This window comes from Fomitiporia mediterranea, assembly GCF_000271605.1.
Source record: "Fomitiporia mediterranea MF3/22 unplaced genomic scaffold FOMMEscaffold_5, whole genome shotgun sequence".
Taxonomy (NCBI): Eukaryota; Fungi; Basidiomycota; class Agaricomycetes; order Hymenochaetales; family Hymenochaetaceae; genus Fomitiporia; species Fomitiporia mediterranea.
Genome location: NW_006760390.1, coordinates 909,507 through 924,790, shown reverse-complemented (window position 1 = coordinate 924,790; position 15,284 = coordinate 909,507). Strand labels below are relative to the sequence as shown.

At 49.2% G+C, this 15,284-nt stretch overlaps 5 protein-coding genes across 5 annotated transcripts; 3 read left to right on the top strand and 2 right to left on the bottom strand.

Annotated features, from left to right (window-relative positions):
- Positions 1-28: 28 nt before the first annotated feature.
- FOMMEDRAFT_167037 (uncharacterized protein) lies at positions 29-2,318 on the top strand (the record flags this gene model as incomplete). Its single annotated transcript, XM_007265242.1, has 2 exons — positions 29-1,045; positions 1,097-2,318. The coding sequence occupies 2 exons, from the start codon at positions 29-31 to the stop codon at positions 2,072-2,074; spliced, it is 1,995 nt and encodes a 664-aa protein (XP_007265304.1). The 3' UTR covers positions 2,075-2,318.
- A 333-nt stretch (positions 2,319-2,651) lies between these two features.
- FOMMEDRAFT_82952 (kinase-like protein) lies at positions 2,652-4,221 on the top strand (the record flags this gene model as incomplete). Its single annotated transcript, XM_007265241.1, has 9 exons — positions 2,652-2,716; positions 2,882-2,921; positions 2,976-3,075; positions 3,121-3,203; positions 3,260-3,306; positions 3,365-3,509; positions 3,564-3,632; positions 3,746-3,898; positions 3,994-4,221. 9 exons carry the CDS (start codon positions 2,652-2,654, stop codon positions 4,219-4,221), a joined length of 930 nt encoding a protein of 309 aa, XP_007265303.1.
- Positions 4,222-4,794: 573 nt separating this feature from the next.
- Positions 4,795-6,321, bottom strand: FOMMEDRAFT_120874 (carbohydrate esterase family 1 protein). Its single transcript, XM_007265240.1, has 6 exons — positions 6,161-6,321; positions 5,920-6,041; positions 5,705-5,813; positions 5,245-5,625; positions 5,019-5,153; positions 4,795-4,930 (listed from the first exon to the last, which is right to left on the bottom strand). Exons 1-6 carry the CDS (start codon positions 6,236-6,238, stop codon positions 4,874-4,876), a joined length of 882 nt encoding a protein of 293 aa, XP_007265302.1. The 5' UTR covers positions 6,239-6,321; the 3' UTR covers positions 4,795-4,873.
- A 232-nt stretch (positions 6,322-6,553) lies between these two features.
- On the bottom strand, positions 6,554-8,696 carry FOMMEDRAFT_120870 (alpha/beta-hydrolase). The gene is made up of 6 exons (XM_007265239.1): positions 8,105-8,696; positions 7,808-8,053; positions 7,743-7,753; positions 7,364-7,680; positions 7,236-7,308; positions 6,554-7,168 (listed from the first exon to the last, which is right to left on the bottom strand). The coding sequence occupies exons 1-6, from the start codon at positions 8,523-8,525 to the stop codon at positions 6,737-6,739; spliced, it is 1,500 nt and encodes a 499-aa protein (XP_007265301.1). The 5' UTR covers positions 8,526-8,696; the 3' UTR covers positions 6,554-6,736.
- Positions 8,697-9,856: 1,160 nt separating this feature from the next.
- FOMMEDRAFT_105816 (uncharacterized protein) lies at positions 9,857-15,119 on the top strand. The gene is made up of 9 exons (XM_007265238.1): positions 9,857-10,088; positions 10,164-10,636; positions 10,697-10,852; positions 10,905-11,007; positions 11,062-11,273; positions 11,350-11,508; positions 11,567-12,519; positions 12,581-14,070; positions 14,136-15,119. The coding sequence occupies exons 1-9, from the start codon at positions 9,862-9,864 to the stop codon at positions 14,851-14,853; spliced, it is 4,491 nt and encodes a 1,496-aa protein (XP_007265300.1). The 5' UTR covers positions 9,857-9,861; the 3' UTR covers positions 14,854-15,119.
- The last annotated feature ends 165 nt before the right edge of the window (positions 15,120-15,284 follow it).

Genomic DNA, 15,284 nt, shown 5'->3' with positions numbered 1-15,284 from the left:
GAAACAAGATCGATCTCTCCATCACTTCATGTCCAAGCTCATACGTAATCACGGCCATTCAGTTCCCCGCCCACACCAGTCAAATGCGCTGAACATCCAACCCTTGCACCTTACTAAACGACTTCCACGTACACCCGAGCCTTCAGACGAATCGCGTTCTTCTGCGACGCAACCTAGAGACAGGAATGGCCAATTAACTTCAGGTGAACCCACGACCCAGCGGCCGCCGCAGAATTCAACACCGACACCGTTAATCGATGCAGACGATCCGGCTTTCTCGAGTGACCCAAACCATCATCCAGGCCACCATATGCATGGTCCCTTATTAGGGAGTACTGCACCAAGAGGGAAACTGTCGCCAGCGAGACATGCTAGGGAGCTTGACACTGAGCCTCCTCCAGCATATGACGATGTTCCCGCTATTCCCGATTCCTTAGCAGCACCGCATGCCCAAGACGGATCGAATTCATCGTTCGGAAGCAGTTCCAACGAAGATGTGCAGAGACCAAGTCACTTGCGTGAAAGTGCACTGTCGTCTTATTCCTCATTATCTTCTCCGTTCTCGAGCACAACCAATCTACCTCAACCGAGAGAAAGCGTTTTGGACGATATGGACGATCAGACAGAGGAGCTTTTAGCATATTTGCAAAACGATGACCGTGAACGAATGCCCTCGAAGCAGCGCGAGGTTCCCATGTCTCTGAGACCTCATCAGGGGATGCCAATGAATTCTGAAGCACCGCCCAACCAACAAGAGCGCAACGGACCAGGCCGAGATGCCCCGGGCCTGGCTCGCAGTGCTACCGCCCCTACTGCTACGCGCTCCGTCAGTGAGCCACCAGCTGCAATGGGCACTGAAAGACCGCGCCTTCCTCGACGTGGAAATACTTCTAGTCCTCGCCATGTCGCAGATTTGGACCGTATTGATGAACTAGATGAATCTACGCCACTAGGTTTGCCCCTTCATCACAGAGGTCCTTATGAGATGCAAGGAAAAGTGGATACCCCTCCAATGCGGCCGATACGTCTTGATCGAGAGCGTCAGGTATTTCTTCTCTATCCTTAACTCTTAGTATGTATGCTAACATAGAGTCAGGCGCCTCCGAAGCAACATGTTATAGTCGCTGAAACACCTCTCGATGCACCTCCGGCACCAGTACCCTTCAGACTGAACTTGAAGCCTGGTGAATTTCTGACGAGAGTTCCACCGCCTGCGAGAAGTCGAACAACGCCTCCTGAGCAGAATCCTGCTTTGGCAACCGGATACTATCCGCCTGTCGCTCGAATGCAACCGGTCCACCAACAACGACCACGATCCATTGCACAAGATCAATTTGATCCTCGCTTTGCTTTCCGGGACAACGTCCGAAATGAATGGACGCCAGAGCAGCTGTACGAAAATCATCAGTACGTGGCCCCGCCAGCGGCGTCGGGAGATGTTCCACGACTCCCTTATCGTGCGGACGGACGCAATATTTCTCCTGTAGCATCTGCCAACTCTTCACGACAAGACGTTCGGCCTAATGCGGCTCCTTATCCTGACATCAAATTGCCTCCTGTGGAACCTCCACGTCAACGACAGGTCACTTTCCAGCAGCCCCAGCAGCAGTCTTCGCTTTCGCGATCCGTCAGTCAACCTGTGTCTTCTAGTGCTAGCAGTGTATATTCGGCATCGTCGACTTCGCTTTCTCGTCCTCCGCCTTCCGCAGTTGACCGTTATCGGCCAAAGAAGATAGTAATGCCAGCACCTCTCCAACAGCAAAGTCAGAATATCGCACGATCTGTGCCTGGTGACATGCAACGGCGAATGGATCATAATGGTGTGATTGCTCAGTCGACTGCAGCGGTTATTCCTGTGCATGATCCGAAGAAAGCTAATTTCTTGAAGAAGAGGGCGAGTACGACTTCGTCTCCCGCACATCAAAATCATAAGCATCTGGCCCCAGAGCGTTCACCTTCTATGAGGAATCTCTTCAGCATGGGCGCGGGCTTTGGCAGGAGTCTTACACCAGACCCCGAGCCAAATGTCCCGAAAGCAAGCAGGAAGCTCAGTAAACGCAGTAAAGCGGCTTAGGGTTACCCTCTTTATGCTGATTTCTTTTGGGACTGTACCAATGGAACTCTTTACTATCGTTTCTTGACTGTGTGGCAGCTATGAGCTTGACATGACCCTTACGATGTACTCTGACTTCTTTTCTGGCTAGCTTATTATGCTGTTGTTAACATGCTGATATTTCGTGGTTCTCGTATGTTTTAGAAGTAATGTATTGCTGTTGTGTAGTGTACAAGATTAGTGGGCTTGTAAAATCAGAAAGGACGAGATGTATTTCATGCAAATCCTCCGTGACAACCTGTTTGCGTTGTGTTCACAAACAAGGCAAAATAACGCGTCGCATTCGACGCGTCCCTTTCACTCTTTCCCATTTGACATTGCAGGCATGCCTTTCGAGACGTACACAACGAGTTCCTCTTCTAGGAAACGCCGTCTTCTGGATGACTCTGATGACTCTTTCCACTATTCAAAAATGCTCAAATCTCAGCCAAAAACGCAGACGGATAGCGAATGTGCTCGGCTCGTTTCCATCAACCAATGTGGCCGTGAGGAAGGTTTGTGGGTCCATATTTACGACAATAATGAACTGATGACTAGTATGTTTGAAGTTATCGTGCTTACACTTGACAAACCTGTAACCATTGGGAGACATCTTCGTGAATGGTGACTTTGTTTGCGTCCTAGTATTAAAAAATCTTCATTTATAAGGGATGATGAAGCACGTACGTTATCTCAGACAAAGTGGTATCCAGTGTGCATTGCAAGTTCTATGTGTAAGTCTTTCACGGATACATAATACCTGTTCATTGATCTATCTGAATTGTTCAGCGTGATGTCAAGTACCGGGGGAGTACTAGTGTCCTGCCATGTAAGGATTCAAGGTAAGTTGCATTGCACTATGTATCATACTAAAAGCTATCAGGATTACTCCACGAATGGCGTCATAATAAACGGCCGCAAATTACGCCGAAATGCGGCGATAGTCATGGATGGAGACGAGATCCAGATCCCTAACTCCAGAGGTATACATTCGACTGTACTTTGCGTCGAATGCTAATGGTCACAAGTCTTTAAGTGTATTCATACATTGAAGGAACCCCGGGAACATGTAAATATCTTCGAGCAGACGCCCCCTCAGGGTGTTTATAAGGTAAGTCCCGTCGAATTATTGATTTGGTTGATGGATCATATTTTAATAATGAATAGAACCTGGAGATAGGATATTACACTATAATGTCGCACTGTCTTGGGAGGTGAGATTCATCCTATTTTCCTAGCTAAGTGGTAGCATTCATAGGCTTGTATTGTTAGTGGATCCTATGCCTCGGTCCACCTCGCTTTTGACACCCTCTCGTCTCGACAAGTCGCATGTAAAACGATCATCACCAAGTCCAGAAGGAAAGAAGACATGCAAAAAGCTAAGAAGGAAGTTAACATCCTCAGGGGGCTCAAACACGTAAGTAGTCATGTTGTGTCGAGACAAACAACTCCATCGAGCTTATCTGCGCAGCCAAACATTAATGGAATACTAGATGTAGAGGTCAACTCACAGGCCGGCTGGCTGTATGCATTTCTATTCGTAAAGCCCCTGAGCTTCCCGAGGACTAACATTGTGCAACTAGACACATCTTCTTAGAAGTAAGAATCGAATAGCTTGTCCGTAGACGATGTATACCTTACCTCTTTTTGAAGCTCTGTACGGGCGGAGATCTATTCACTTACACGACGCGTCGTTATCGATTGAGTGAAGCAGAGGCGAAGTTTATCACGTTTCAATTATTCAGAGCCATCGAGCATCTCCACGACCGGTCGGTTTCTCATCGTGGTATGTCCATTCAGATTTGTGTACCACCCCACAGATATTTACTGCTTGTTCGTCTAGATCTCAAGGTTGGGAATAGCTACTCCATTTTCCAATATGACTGACCCGTCTTCCTCAGCCTGAGAACGTACTTCTATACACCCCCGGACCGTTCCCTCGGGTACAGATAGCAGATTTCGGTCTCGCAAGAGCAAGAGCATATCAGGAAACGATGACTGTATGCGGGACCGTCTCATACTTACCTCCGGAGGGTATCATGGCTCTCGATAACAGAGAGCTCGGGTATGTCGGAATGCCAGCTGATTGCTGGAGTGTCGGGTTAATCTTATTCATCATGCTATCGTGAGTCCTCTCGTTCCGTTCGTACTACTGGTTCCAGCCTTCCATTTCAGAGGGGAGCATCCATTCGACTACCCCAGTGAAAGCAACACTTCGAAGATGCAGAAGACAGGAGTTTCAGCAGCGGAGTTGCAACGGCCTCCGTTTTCTCAACGTTCGGTGGTTAGTGAAGAAGTCGTCAAGACGCGAATTATCAAGTGTAGTGTGGAGTTCACCAGCTTCTGGGACAATATGCTGAAAGGTAGCGAGTCCCCTGGTATCTTCACGGAGACTAACGAAATGCTTTAAAGCGAAAGATCTTGCAGACAGCTTATTGTCCCGAGATTACAAGTATAGGACGACTATCAAAGAGGCTTTGCAAAGTCGATGGATTACTGATGATCTGGAAGAGCTTGTTCACGACTACAACGAAAGGATCTCTAACTAAATGGACTTTACTCTTCGTAGACTGCTGTACATACTGATGTTCGAGGCTCCTTCTAACCTGGTGCTGGTCTAAAATTGCACTCTGAGGAACGCTTCCTTCTCTGTCACGCTGCTCTAGCTACTGTTACACGTCCGATTTATAACTATAATTGATACATTTCTCTGCTACTGCCACTGTAATGTGCTCTTTATGATCATGTACTGAATCTGCCACTAGTCCCCCGAGTCGGAATTTAAGCTTTGAGGAAGTTGGCATGGAAATGGACGTGATCTGGCGCGAATGTCGAAATCTGGCAAGGTGTCTAATGTTAGCTACTGAATTGGACAATCGAGATGGCAAGGGCTGTCTGCTGAGGCAGCCAGGATACTGATACTCACGAAGTAATAACTATGATCATAGTCTTCCTGACTGCGTACGCGAATTTCGACCTCGTCGTGTCCAGCTTCTCTTGCAGCTTTGAGGAAGTTCTCCGGAAGCAGTTGACCCTGCTTGTAAAAGTTATCGCCCGTTCCCTATGCAACCAAAAATATTAGCACATATCAGTCATTCCTGAACCTTGAACAAAGTGGAAACAGAAAAGGTAAAAAGAAAGATCTCACATACATAGTCGATCAAGATATGCACAGGTTCCTTAACCCCACGAATAAGCTCCGTCGCATCATAGCGTTTACTAGCTTCTTCAAGTCCACCGGCAAGGTATCCCTTGAACGCCTTCTCACCCCACGGACATTTCGTCGGGTTCGAGATGGGTGCGAAGGCGCTTGCGGAGCGGTATGTACCTGGTGGAGAAGCGAGGTAAATCGTCAAAGCTCCGTGTCCGCCCATTGAATGCCCGAAGATGGACTGGCGGGAGAGATCGATTGGGATCCCGGAGGATTCGAGAACGGAGGGGAGTTCCTTTGTGACGTGTGTTAGCATTCGGTAGTTCTTTGCGTATTTGGTAGCGGTTGCGTCGAGGTAGAAGCCTGCGCCTGTACCGAAGTCCTGTCATTGAAAGAGAAGAATTAGTGGCGTTAAGAATGATAGCGGTTATACGTTTGAAAGTGAATGAGAATGAGATTACCCAGTCGTCGTCCTCTCCCTCGACACCTGCCCCACGCGGAGAAGTATCAGGAAAGAGAATCGCAATTCCCTCGCTTGCAGCATCTTTGAAAAAACCACCCTTCTGAGCGCTGAAACAATCAGGTTGATTATATGCGCGCATGTATGGAGACCAATCAACGGAACGGAATCATTTTTCAGACTCAGATATATTAGCAGTACAGTAAATTGGCTTACCCGTTGTCCTCTGTGCATGTTAAACCAGCTAGGTAGGTCAGTAGAGGAACTTTAGCGGAAGCTGATGCATTGGCCGGCAGGAAGAGATTGAAGTTCGCTTTGAGTCCGCCGAGAGCTTCTGACTATGTGTTATGATGTAGTAGCATCAGTATCGGTACCGGTGGAACAGAGTAAGACACGGTAATAAGTCGACCACCTCTTATTCGCCTTCAGGACGAAAAATTTACGTGCATATACACACCTTGAACGAGTATTTCGTGAGAGTCCCCTCAAATACTTTATTCTTCGCTTCTTCTTTCAGTTCCGCAGAAACAGCCATACTGACTGAGAAAATAGATAATTCGATAGCGAAAGCGTTCTAATAACAGAGCACAAAGCACAAGTCGAAATGACTTAGAGCGTTGGGGATGGGGGTGTCAAAGATAAACAAAGGCAAGATGAATTGCGTGAGAAGTGTCAGGATAAAGTGATACCCGTTCGACGTCAGTCCTACGCAAAGCCAAAAGGCACGGGACCCACAACGTCGATCCCAGACCCGTTGAAGACACCTACCTGAAAAATAAAAATCTAATCTGATACCTTCTATACTCAGACATGTCTCGCAGCCTCAAAGCCGAATTGATCGAGTCTCTATATCCGTATTTACACTACAGCTATACTTGTAAAATTAGCTATGTATGTTGCGAATGAATAAGGTTGCATGTATGTATCATGTATCGTGAATGAAGGAGGTATATAGAGCTAGTTTGGTGAAAAAGAAAGACCCCATAAAGCAAAGAATTTGAAAGACCGCAACTTCTCCATGACTCTACATCTGTCAGCTTCTTCCGGGACTAGAGTCAGATATCCTATCACTCGTGTTGTTTTTAATAGACTGTGGACCATCCGATGGAGTCCGAGCTGGAGGACTTGGTGTTCGACTTGGTGTCCGTGGTCCACGATTTTCGAAGCCCTCCTTCGTCTTCACGCCAGCTCCTGCCCTGCTAGTTTCGGCCTGGGCACTGGCTTCGGAGTTTTCGGGCCCACGAACCCCATTATTATCACCAGCGGTAGGTTCGTCAGCTTCCGTCTCATCAGCACTTTGCCCCTCAACATGCCTAGCGATGTGATCCGCAACTCCGAGGTAGAACGTTGCAGGCTTGAACTTTATCTGTCGACCAGTGAACTCCGCCCATTTATACCGAGCAGTATTCATCCATCCGATCAAATCGAGGTGATTCACATCTTTAAGTGTGCCGAGGTAAGTCCCCTAAAGACAAATCATGATTAGTGAAAAGGTGATTCGTATAAGACAACAACACATGATTCATACGAACCCATTTCGATGAAGCTACTGAAACGAGGCCATCATTCGGGCCTTCTTTCTCTAGGATCACCGAGTGCGGCCACCTAATATACAACACGAGGTTTAATAGCCTGTCAAAGTATAAATAGAAACTCGCACCTGAAGGCGTCCAACAATCCGGGTTCAAATTCCGCACCCCAGCTAAAATACTTTACACCTTCTACATCAGGTGTTTCCTCGTTAAATTTACGCATCGCTTCGGTAGTGAGGCTTTCGAAGGCTTTCCCATCGCCGCCGCCATTTGGCAGCAGTTCAAGAAGCGAGACAAAGGATGGGAGGCGCTCTTTACCGACAGTTGCAATGAAGTGATCCGCGAATGATGAACCATGGTGTGGAGCTGCGATAGTTGTGATCGAGAGTACTCGGAATTTACGCTGCGTAAGATGCGTAGTCAAATAACGGCAATCCAATCCACCCTGTGAAAGAACAGAGTTACTCTGATGAAACATAGCCATGACGAGGGTGAGATGACAATTACCATGCTATGACCTTACACATCGTATCAGCACACGACAACTGATTTGGAGAATAACAATAATTTACCTATTAAATGGACTGCTCGGTTTGGATAGACCTCAGATATTCGCGCCTCAAGGACCTTGGCCCGCTCCATGGGACTACTCGTTGCAGGCACGCGTGTGATGAGAACCTCAATACCACGAGCTTCAAGCACTTCTTTAATGCCTCGCCAATGTGAGACACTCATTGGTGCAATAGAAGGTCCAATTGTGACGCTGTCGAAGCCAAGTAAACCATGGCAGAATACAACTGGATTCCTTGGAGCAAGATCTACGAAAACGTTAATTGCATGCGTAACACGATGTTTGGCGTAAGACTTACACTTCCTGCGTATTCGGGCTTGTTCACCCTCGATCGTGTCGGCTCGGTCACTATCATCTAGTAATTCATCCACATCCGCCTTTCGATCCTTCCCAAACCACCATCGCGTTGGAGAGCCAGTACTGAATGGCCGTGCATGGGCTGGCGTTTGAGTATCCGAGTTCAGAGTTATCCCGCGATCGCGCAGATGCCGAAGAGAGTCAATCGAGGTCCGCGTCGGCGGAGATTGTGTAATGTCTACGCAAGGTAGATCCGAGTCTGCGTTGTCGAAGTCGAAGCCTTCATCACTGAGAGCAATTGAGTGGCCAGTAGGTTGGCGAAGCACTGGTAGAGGTCTCGTGACGGATGCAGTGGGCAACGTGGACCGCGCGAGGCTCTCGAGGAAAGGGGGAGAGCGTCGTACCGCCGTACGTCCGTTCATGTGCGGCGGTAGACATGCACGCGGTGGTCTTTGTAAATCATGACCCGAGCCGGTGTAATCTAATGAAGAAGGCGAACCAGGAAACTCGTCCTCTAAGGCTTCACGGAGCGCGGAGGGTGGAGTAGTCGGGGAAGACGCAGAAGAGGACTCGGAGCGTGGAGAGGACTCGCCGCGGAACCAGTGGACAATCGGTAGCTGTGATGTTGACTGAGCGAGGTCTAGAGACAGATGCTTTGTAGAATTTTGCTTGTATTGGTTGACATTATTTGAAGACTTGGAACGAAGAGAAATCTGTGAACGCGAGCCAGATGCGACAGATCGTTGAGCTTGTCCGCGCCACATCGAATTATTATTATCGTCTATACTTAAACGAGAATCACGGTCTACATCATCAAGGGCAGATCTGGGACCGTTTCCTGAGAGTAGACTTTGAAGACGTGAGGAGAGCGGTGTGCGTGGCCGCGAGTGGGATGGAGAGTCCATGCAAGACAAGAACCGTTACGCGTTCAGCACTTGCACGTTATTTTACTCAACGCGTCGATTTGCCTCCTACTACCGCGCTTCCGCCATGAATAATCCTACGCTGCCCTCTGTCCTCCCATCCAATCCTGCCATCCAAGATGGTGAGCCCATGCCTCAAATTCAATGATCCCGGATGTCTGACGCTCCCTCCATTCAGTGACTACAACGCCCGAACAGCTTGCTGCCGGCGTCGGTCGGGTCAGTAATCCATCTGAGTACGTGTTTTTCTCATGATCGCCACAGCAATGTTCTTAGCTCTAACTTATCCGCTCGGATTGATGACCGCGACGAGTAGAACACCGATATATATCTGCGCTTACTCTAGTATGTAACTTATTGTGGGGTTAGCGTCTGTCCAGTGCTTATTATTGGGAACGCAGAGTGCTTTAGGCTTTTTCCGTCCAGGGACAGACTAGAGACGCATCGCAAAAGTGCTCATTTTCCTGGGGGTGGCAGAAACGGAGCAGAAGAGCAGTCGGAGGTAGACAGTCGGACACAGATTATTACGTGGAACGATCATTAGTATAGACTATCAGACCAAATAAATTGATTGAATGACGGTCTCGAGGATAAATAATGGGATGCAAACAGCGGCTACTCGACATCATTTATTCTACCAATAGTACCATATTTGGAGATGCACAGTTCCCACGAATACAAATTCCGTCGAGATGGATTTGGAGGTAGTCGACTTCCTCGTGCTCGCACTGCGTTTCCTCTCTCGTACTCCCTCCCTATCATTCCTTTTCCGACGCCATTCCCCGCCTAATTCACCCACACAATTCCGTTCCTTCTACCCTCTAGGGCGAAGAGAATGTCTTTCTTCAGCAGGAAGAAGGCCACAAACCATGCGCCCTCAAACTCGACTCAGGTCACTGTAGGCGTGTCCGCCAGTCAGGCTCTCGCTCAGACCAAGGAGGCCGCCGAACGGCAAGCCCTCGCTCAGCAGCAGCAACAAGCCGCTCAGGCACAGCAGCAGGCACAGGCGCAAGCGCAGGCTCAGCAACAACAACTGGCAAGGGAAAGGGAATTGGCTGCGACGTCAGTCGTTTGCTTTTGCATCATCTGAGTAGCTTTAGTTGCTGATCCTTTCACACTTGCGTTTTTTTTCTTTAGGCAAGCACAGAAAGAGCGAACAGATGCAAATGGGTCGGCAGCACCGCCCAACAGCTTGTCGCCCGCCAACGGGCCCCAAAAGCAGCCAGCGTACCCATGGTCAACGCGACGCTTACAGTTCCCGCCTCCCGCCATCCTCCCTAAACCGGGCGTCGCACCGCCTACTACTCCTTCGCCCTCACCATTTCCTCGATACGGCCACTCATTACCTGCAGTGGCGACACAAGCGGGAGAGCTGTTACTTTTTGGCGGTCTTGTCAAGGATACTGTTCGCAATGATCTATATTCTTTCAACACTCGGGAGCTGTCTGCGACCCTCCTTCAAACGGCCGGGGAGGTGCCTTCACCACGTGTTGGTCATGCCAGCGCGCTCGTCAGCAGTGTCCTCATCGTCTGGGGTGGTGACACCAAATCCGACGGCCGACCATACGTCTCTGACACGCAAGATGATGGCTTATATTTGCTCAATCTTGGTGAGCTGACTTCGTAGTTACTCCTGATTGATTTGATTTTAAATTGCCTTTCCTGCACAGTCACTCGTGAATGGACCCGTGTTGCTATTACTGGACCTGCTCCAGCCGGCCGATACGGGCATGCCGTTGCGATGGTTGGTACTCGTTTCTACGTCTTTGGTGGCCAGGTGGATGGAGAATTCCTGAATGACCTATGGGCGTTCGATCTCAACACTTGTGAGCTTCTTTGGCTTTAATTTTGATGATGACTTTGCTCACATGGTTTCAGTGAGAACCAAAGCTGCCTGGGAGCTGATTAAGCCTTCAAGCAACGAAGGTCCCGCCAAGCGCACGGGTCACACCTGTATCACCTATGGAGACCGGATTATTATGTGTGTACCGATCATTTTTTCTTCCTAATTAAAATCTTGTTAAATAGACTTCAGGTTCGGCGGTACTGACTCGCAATATCATTATAATGATACATGGGCATTCGACACCAACACCCGTGAATGGTCAGAACTCAATTGCATTGGTTTCATCCCATCACCGCGGGAAGGCCACGCTGCTGCGCTTGTTAACGACGTGATCTACATCTTCGGTGGTAGAGGCGTCGATGGTAACGACCTCGGTGACCTTGCTGCATTCAAAATCTCCAGTGAGGGCTTCTCATGACCCATTTGGGTATGTTCCGGGTTTTAACTGATAGAAATATTCTTCCTTCTATTACGAAGATCAACGATGGTATATGTTTCAAAATATGGGTCCTGCGCCGAGCGTCCGCAGTGGGCACCGAATGGCGGCTGTCGGAACGCGCGTCTTCGTTCTTGGTGGCGAATCTTCATCAACTGGCCCCGCTGATGACCCGACAATCATACATGTTCTGGATACGAGTTAGTCATACGCTTAGTTGTAGTTCGATTTTAGTCTGACAGCCATGCAAACACATAGAACACATCAAGTACCCGGAGCCGAGTAAGCCGCCTCCACCTGATGCGCAGAACACGACTGCACCACGTCGGCCGTCGGTCACTTCCGGACAGTCCCCCCAACCTTCGCCGCCAACTCAGCACACCATGCCGAATGGCGCTGCCCAGCGAGCCATGTCTCCGACGGCACGACCGGCAGCAGATGCAGAAGATCTTCGCCGGGCTATTTCTCCCCCAGGTACACGTCCAAATGGAGGTCAAAAGTTAATGAACGGTATAGCTCTCGGAGCAGCTTATCCGAATGCTTCCAACTCTAAAGGCAAAGCACCTACGCGCTCGCGGCGGGACGGCGACGATCAGTACGCCGGCTCTGATGAGGGCGGGGACAGCGCGGCAGAGAATTCTGCGCGTGAGCGCGCCATGTCCCCCGACGCCAGCAGGTCCAAGAGCCCTTCTTCGCAAGAACCCGTAAGTATGTTAGCGCGCTCTATGTCACCACAGCAGATGCAGATGCAAGGTGAAGCCTATCTGCCTAATGCAAATGGCCAGCCGCAATCGCCTGCGAACATGGCTAGCATTGCAATGCAACGCAATGCGCAGCGCACGCGGACTCCGTCGCCTATTGTTGACCGCACAAGACCGCCTGACAGTTACTCGCAAACTGGACGATCGTCTCCGACTGTGGTTAATGGATATAGTCCTGGACACACGCGTCCTGGTTCAACGGGTAACGTTACAGCGGACCTGATTCGCGACTTGAAGGTTAAGGAAGCAGAAGTGGAGACATTGAAGAACCGCCAGGCTTGGATGAAGGCTGCACTTCGGAATGCCACCAATGCTGGATTTTCCCTTGCAGAAGGGGAAGTAGACCTGAATGACGAACCCGACAGACGAAGTCCCGCAAGTGACGAACCGGATGTCAAAGCTCTTGTAAATATGATCGTGAGACTGAAGCAGGAAACTTCCCGAGTCCAGGTACGACTTATTTCAGTATTGCTCAAGTATTTCTGATGAACTCACGTGACTGTGTATTCAGACTGAGCTGGCTTCACAAGTTCGCAATGCTTCAGAGCGCTTCCAAGAAATGGAGCGTACACAGAATGCTGCGGTCAAGGAGGCAACGTTTTATCGCGCCAAGCTCGCGGCACTCGAAAACAGCAATCCAGACGAGGCATCTCGAGTGGACCGACAGCGCATTACTGAACTTGAGCGTCAGGTTTCGGCACTTGCACGGGAACGCACGGAGCAGACGAAACAAGTCGCAGAGTTAAGTAGCATGGTGACTGTTCAGACTCACATTGCGGAACATGCAGAAGCTCGAGCTGCCGAGGCAGTTCGACGTTCGGATGCACTTCAGGAAATGCATGATCGTGCCATGCAGCAGCATGCAGAGTTGCAGGATCGTAATAATGAGTTGGAGGGTGCAATGCAAGAACATAGTAGTCGCCTGCTGGAGCATGTAGCGAAGGCTGCTACATTGGAAGCGGAACGTGTCTCTCTTGACTCACGAATGGAAGAGCTCACGGCATCGAAGGAGCAACATATTCGTGCACTTGAACAGGCACGCGCTGCGCTGACAGCATCTTCCTCGAGGACTGAAGAGCTTGAGGCTCAGTGGAGGCAATCTCGTGATAAAGTCATCCAACTCGAGATTGATCTGGCGGAAGTCAGGAATGATCTCGAGACACGGAATTCTGAGGTAGAATCACTGTCTCAACGCCTTATGGATGCAGAGAACTCGTGGGCCAAGTCCCGTGAAGAGGCCGATCAACTGCGAGCTCTGACGACTGGTGGTCTTGGTGAACTCCTTGATATGCATCGTGACCTCAAGTCCGATGAGGACCGTGTTACACGTGGGCACGAGGAGAAGATACACGCGATGGAGATGGAGGCCGTCTCACTACGCAACATGGTCAAAGAAGCTGGACAACGTGTCGAATCGTCGCAACAGGAACTTGTCCAAGTGCGGAACCATGCAAAAGATGCGGGGAAAGAGAGTCATTCATTACGGACCCAGCTAAATGGTATTCGCGTTCAGCTGCAGAGCGTTGTTGCTGAAACTGGCAGATTGCGTAATGAGCTGTCAGCTAAGGAGACTGAGTTGCAAGAAAAGACGCAATTGGCTGCGGATGCGGACTTGCGATTGGCGATGTTCAGGAACTACTTTGCCGAGCATGGCGAGGTTATCGATGAGGACGATCTGAAGGCGAAGATTGGAGAGGCCCCTGCTCGTGTAGTCGAGCTTGAAAATAAATTAGCAGCACGCATGCGTTTGCAGGATGGAATGGAAAGAGATCTGGATGTTGCAATTCGCCGAAGAGACGAGTTGGAAATGCAAGTGAAGAAGCTCGCAAATCAACTAGAGCATATGCGTGCTACTCAAAGCCCGGGTGCTAATAAGAGTGACGAACAATGGGAGACTCGTGCCTTGGAGGCAGAGCAGAAGCTCGTTGAAACGGAACAATCATTCAAGACGAAGTTACAACAGATGGAGGACGACTACCAGCTGGCTGTTAAGTACGTGAAGTAAGTGACGATCCATTGTTCAAGTATTAAACTCGACAAGCTGACATGATTTATGATCTGTTCAGGGGTACCGAGAAGATGATGCGTCGCATGAAAGATGAAGTGAACAAACAAAAGTCACTTAATGCTTCTTTGGTATCTGAACTTGAAGCTCGTGGCGGCTCCAGTTCGGAAGTGCTCGCGCGCGTCCGAGGCGTCAATGGGCGGAATACTCCGCTCTCCGACGACGGATACGATAGTCTCCGAGTTCAACTCGGTGATGCCCAACGACAAAACCAGCGCCTCACGTCCGAGAATAAGGACTTGCGAAGGCGGATGGAATCTTTGGAACAAGAGATTGAAAATCTACGGACTAATCTCGTCGCCTCGCAGAGAGAAGCAGACGAGCGACTTAGCCACGTCGAAGACCTTGAACAGGACATCGAGCGTCTCGAATCTGCTTTGGCCGTTGCCCGTGGTGGTCATGATGAGTCGGCTTTGGAACGACTGGCTCTCGAAAATGCTACGCTCAAGCGCGAAAACGAGCAACTTTCACAGAAGATTGACCTGCTTTTAGAAGATGACCAATCTGCATTTGGTGGTCGTGAACGACCGATATCAGAAATCTCAGAACGACGGGCGAGTAACTCAAGTGCAGAGAACGATCTGGCGTTCCAACATTTGTCGAATGAGCTTGACGACTGGCAGAGACAGCTTGCGAGTTCCATGAGTGCTCGACGTCCCTTGAGCGATCTGGAGGACCGTGTCGTTGGTGGCCACGAACGGACAAGATCACGCTCATAATGAAATTCCGTAATTATTTATGCCACCGGTACCTTTTTTATCGCTTTCTCTTCTCCTTTCTCTTCCTATTTTTTCTTACCGCGGCTGATACCCTCCTCATCCATTCTATGTCCATATTATATTTCGTTCCCTTATATATCTGATGCATCTTGTCCTGTCTTTCGCTTTTTCGTTTTTTCCTACCCTTTCTTCCTGACGGAACCTTATGCTTTTATGCCAATTTCGTTCAACCTCCCTCCGGCTTTACACTATCCTTAATTTGCTTTTCTTTTATCTTCTCCCCTTTTTTTCCGAGTTCGTTTCTTTCGTATTGCTACGTATGTTATTATATTCGATTCGGGATGCAGTGACAGAAAACCCCTCTCGGCTGTTTTTTGGCGCTTTTTTGTTACGAAGTAGTAGTTGCTTTGAATTCTTATTTTTGATTTCAG

What these genes read in the sequence shown, in the direction of transcription:
- FOMMEDRAFT_105816 (XM_007265238.1), top strand. Translation starts at nt 9,862, where the DNA reads ATGTCTTTCTTCAGCAGGAAGAAGGCCACAAACCATGCGCCCTCAAAC. An exon ending in CTTATATTTGCTCAATCTTG is followed by an intron (nt 10,637 to 10,696) that starts GTGAGCTGACTT and finishes TTTCCTGCACAG; the next exon opens with TCACTCGTGAATGGACCCGT. An exon ending in CATACATGTTCTGGATACGA is followed by an intron (nt 11,509 to 11,566) that starts GTTAGTCATACG and finishes GCAAACACATAG; the next exon opens with AACACATCAAGTACCCGGAG.
- FOMMEDRAFT_120874 (XM_007265240.1), bottom strand. Translation starts at nt 6,238, where the DNA reads ATGGCTGTTTCTGCGGAACTGAAAGAAGAAGCGAAGAATAAAGTATTT. An exon ending in TCACGAAATACTCGTTCAAG is followed by an intron (nt 6,042 to 6,160) that starts GTGTGTATATGC and finishes CATAACACATAG; the next exon opens with TCAGAAGCTCTCGGCGGACT. An exon ending in ACATGCACAGAGGACAACGG is followed by an intron (nt 5,814 to 5,919) that starts GTAAGCCAATTT and finishes TGATTGTTTCAG; the next exon opens with CGCTCAGAAGGGTGGTTTTT.
- FOMMEDRAFT_120870 (XM_007265239.1), bottom strand. Translation starts at nt 8,525, where the DNA reads ATGAACGGACGTACGGCGGTACGACGCTCTCCCCCTTTCCTCGAGAGC. An exon ending in AGCCCGAATACGCAGGAAGT is followed by an intron (nt 8,054 to 8,104) that starts GTAAGTCTTACG and finishes ACGTTTTCGTAG; the next exon opens with ATCTTGCTCCAAGGAATCCA. An exon ending in CAGTAGCTTCATCGAAATGG is followed by an intron (nt 7,169 to 7,235) that starts GTTCGTATGAAT and finishes ATTTGTCTTTAG; the next exon opens with GGGACTTACCTCGGCACACT.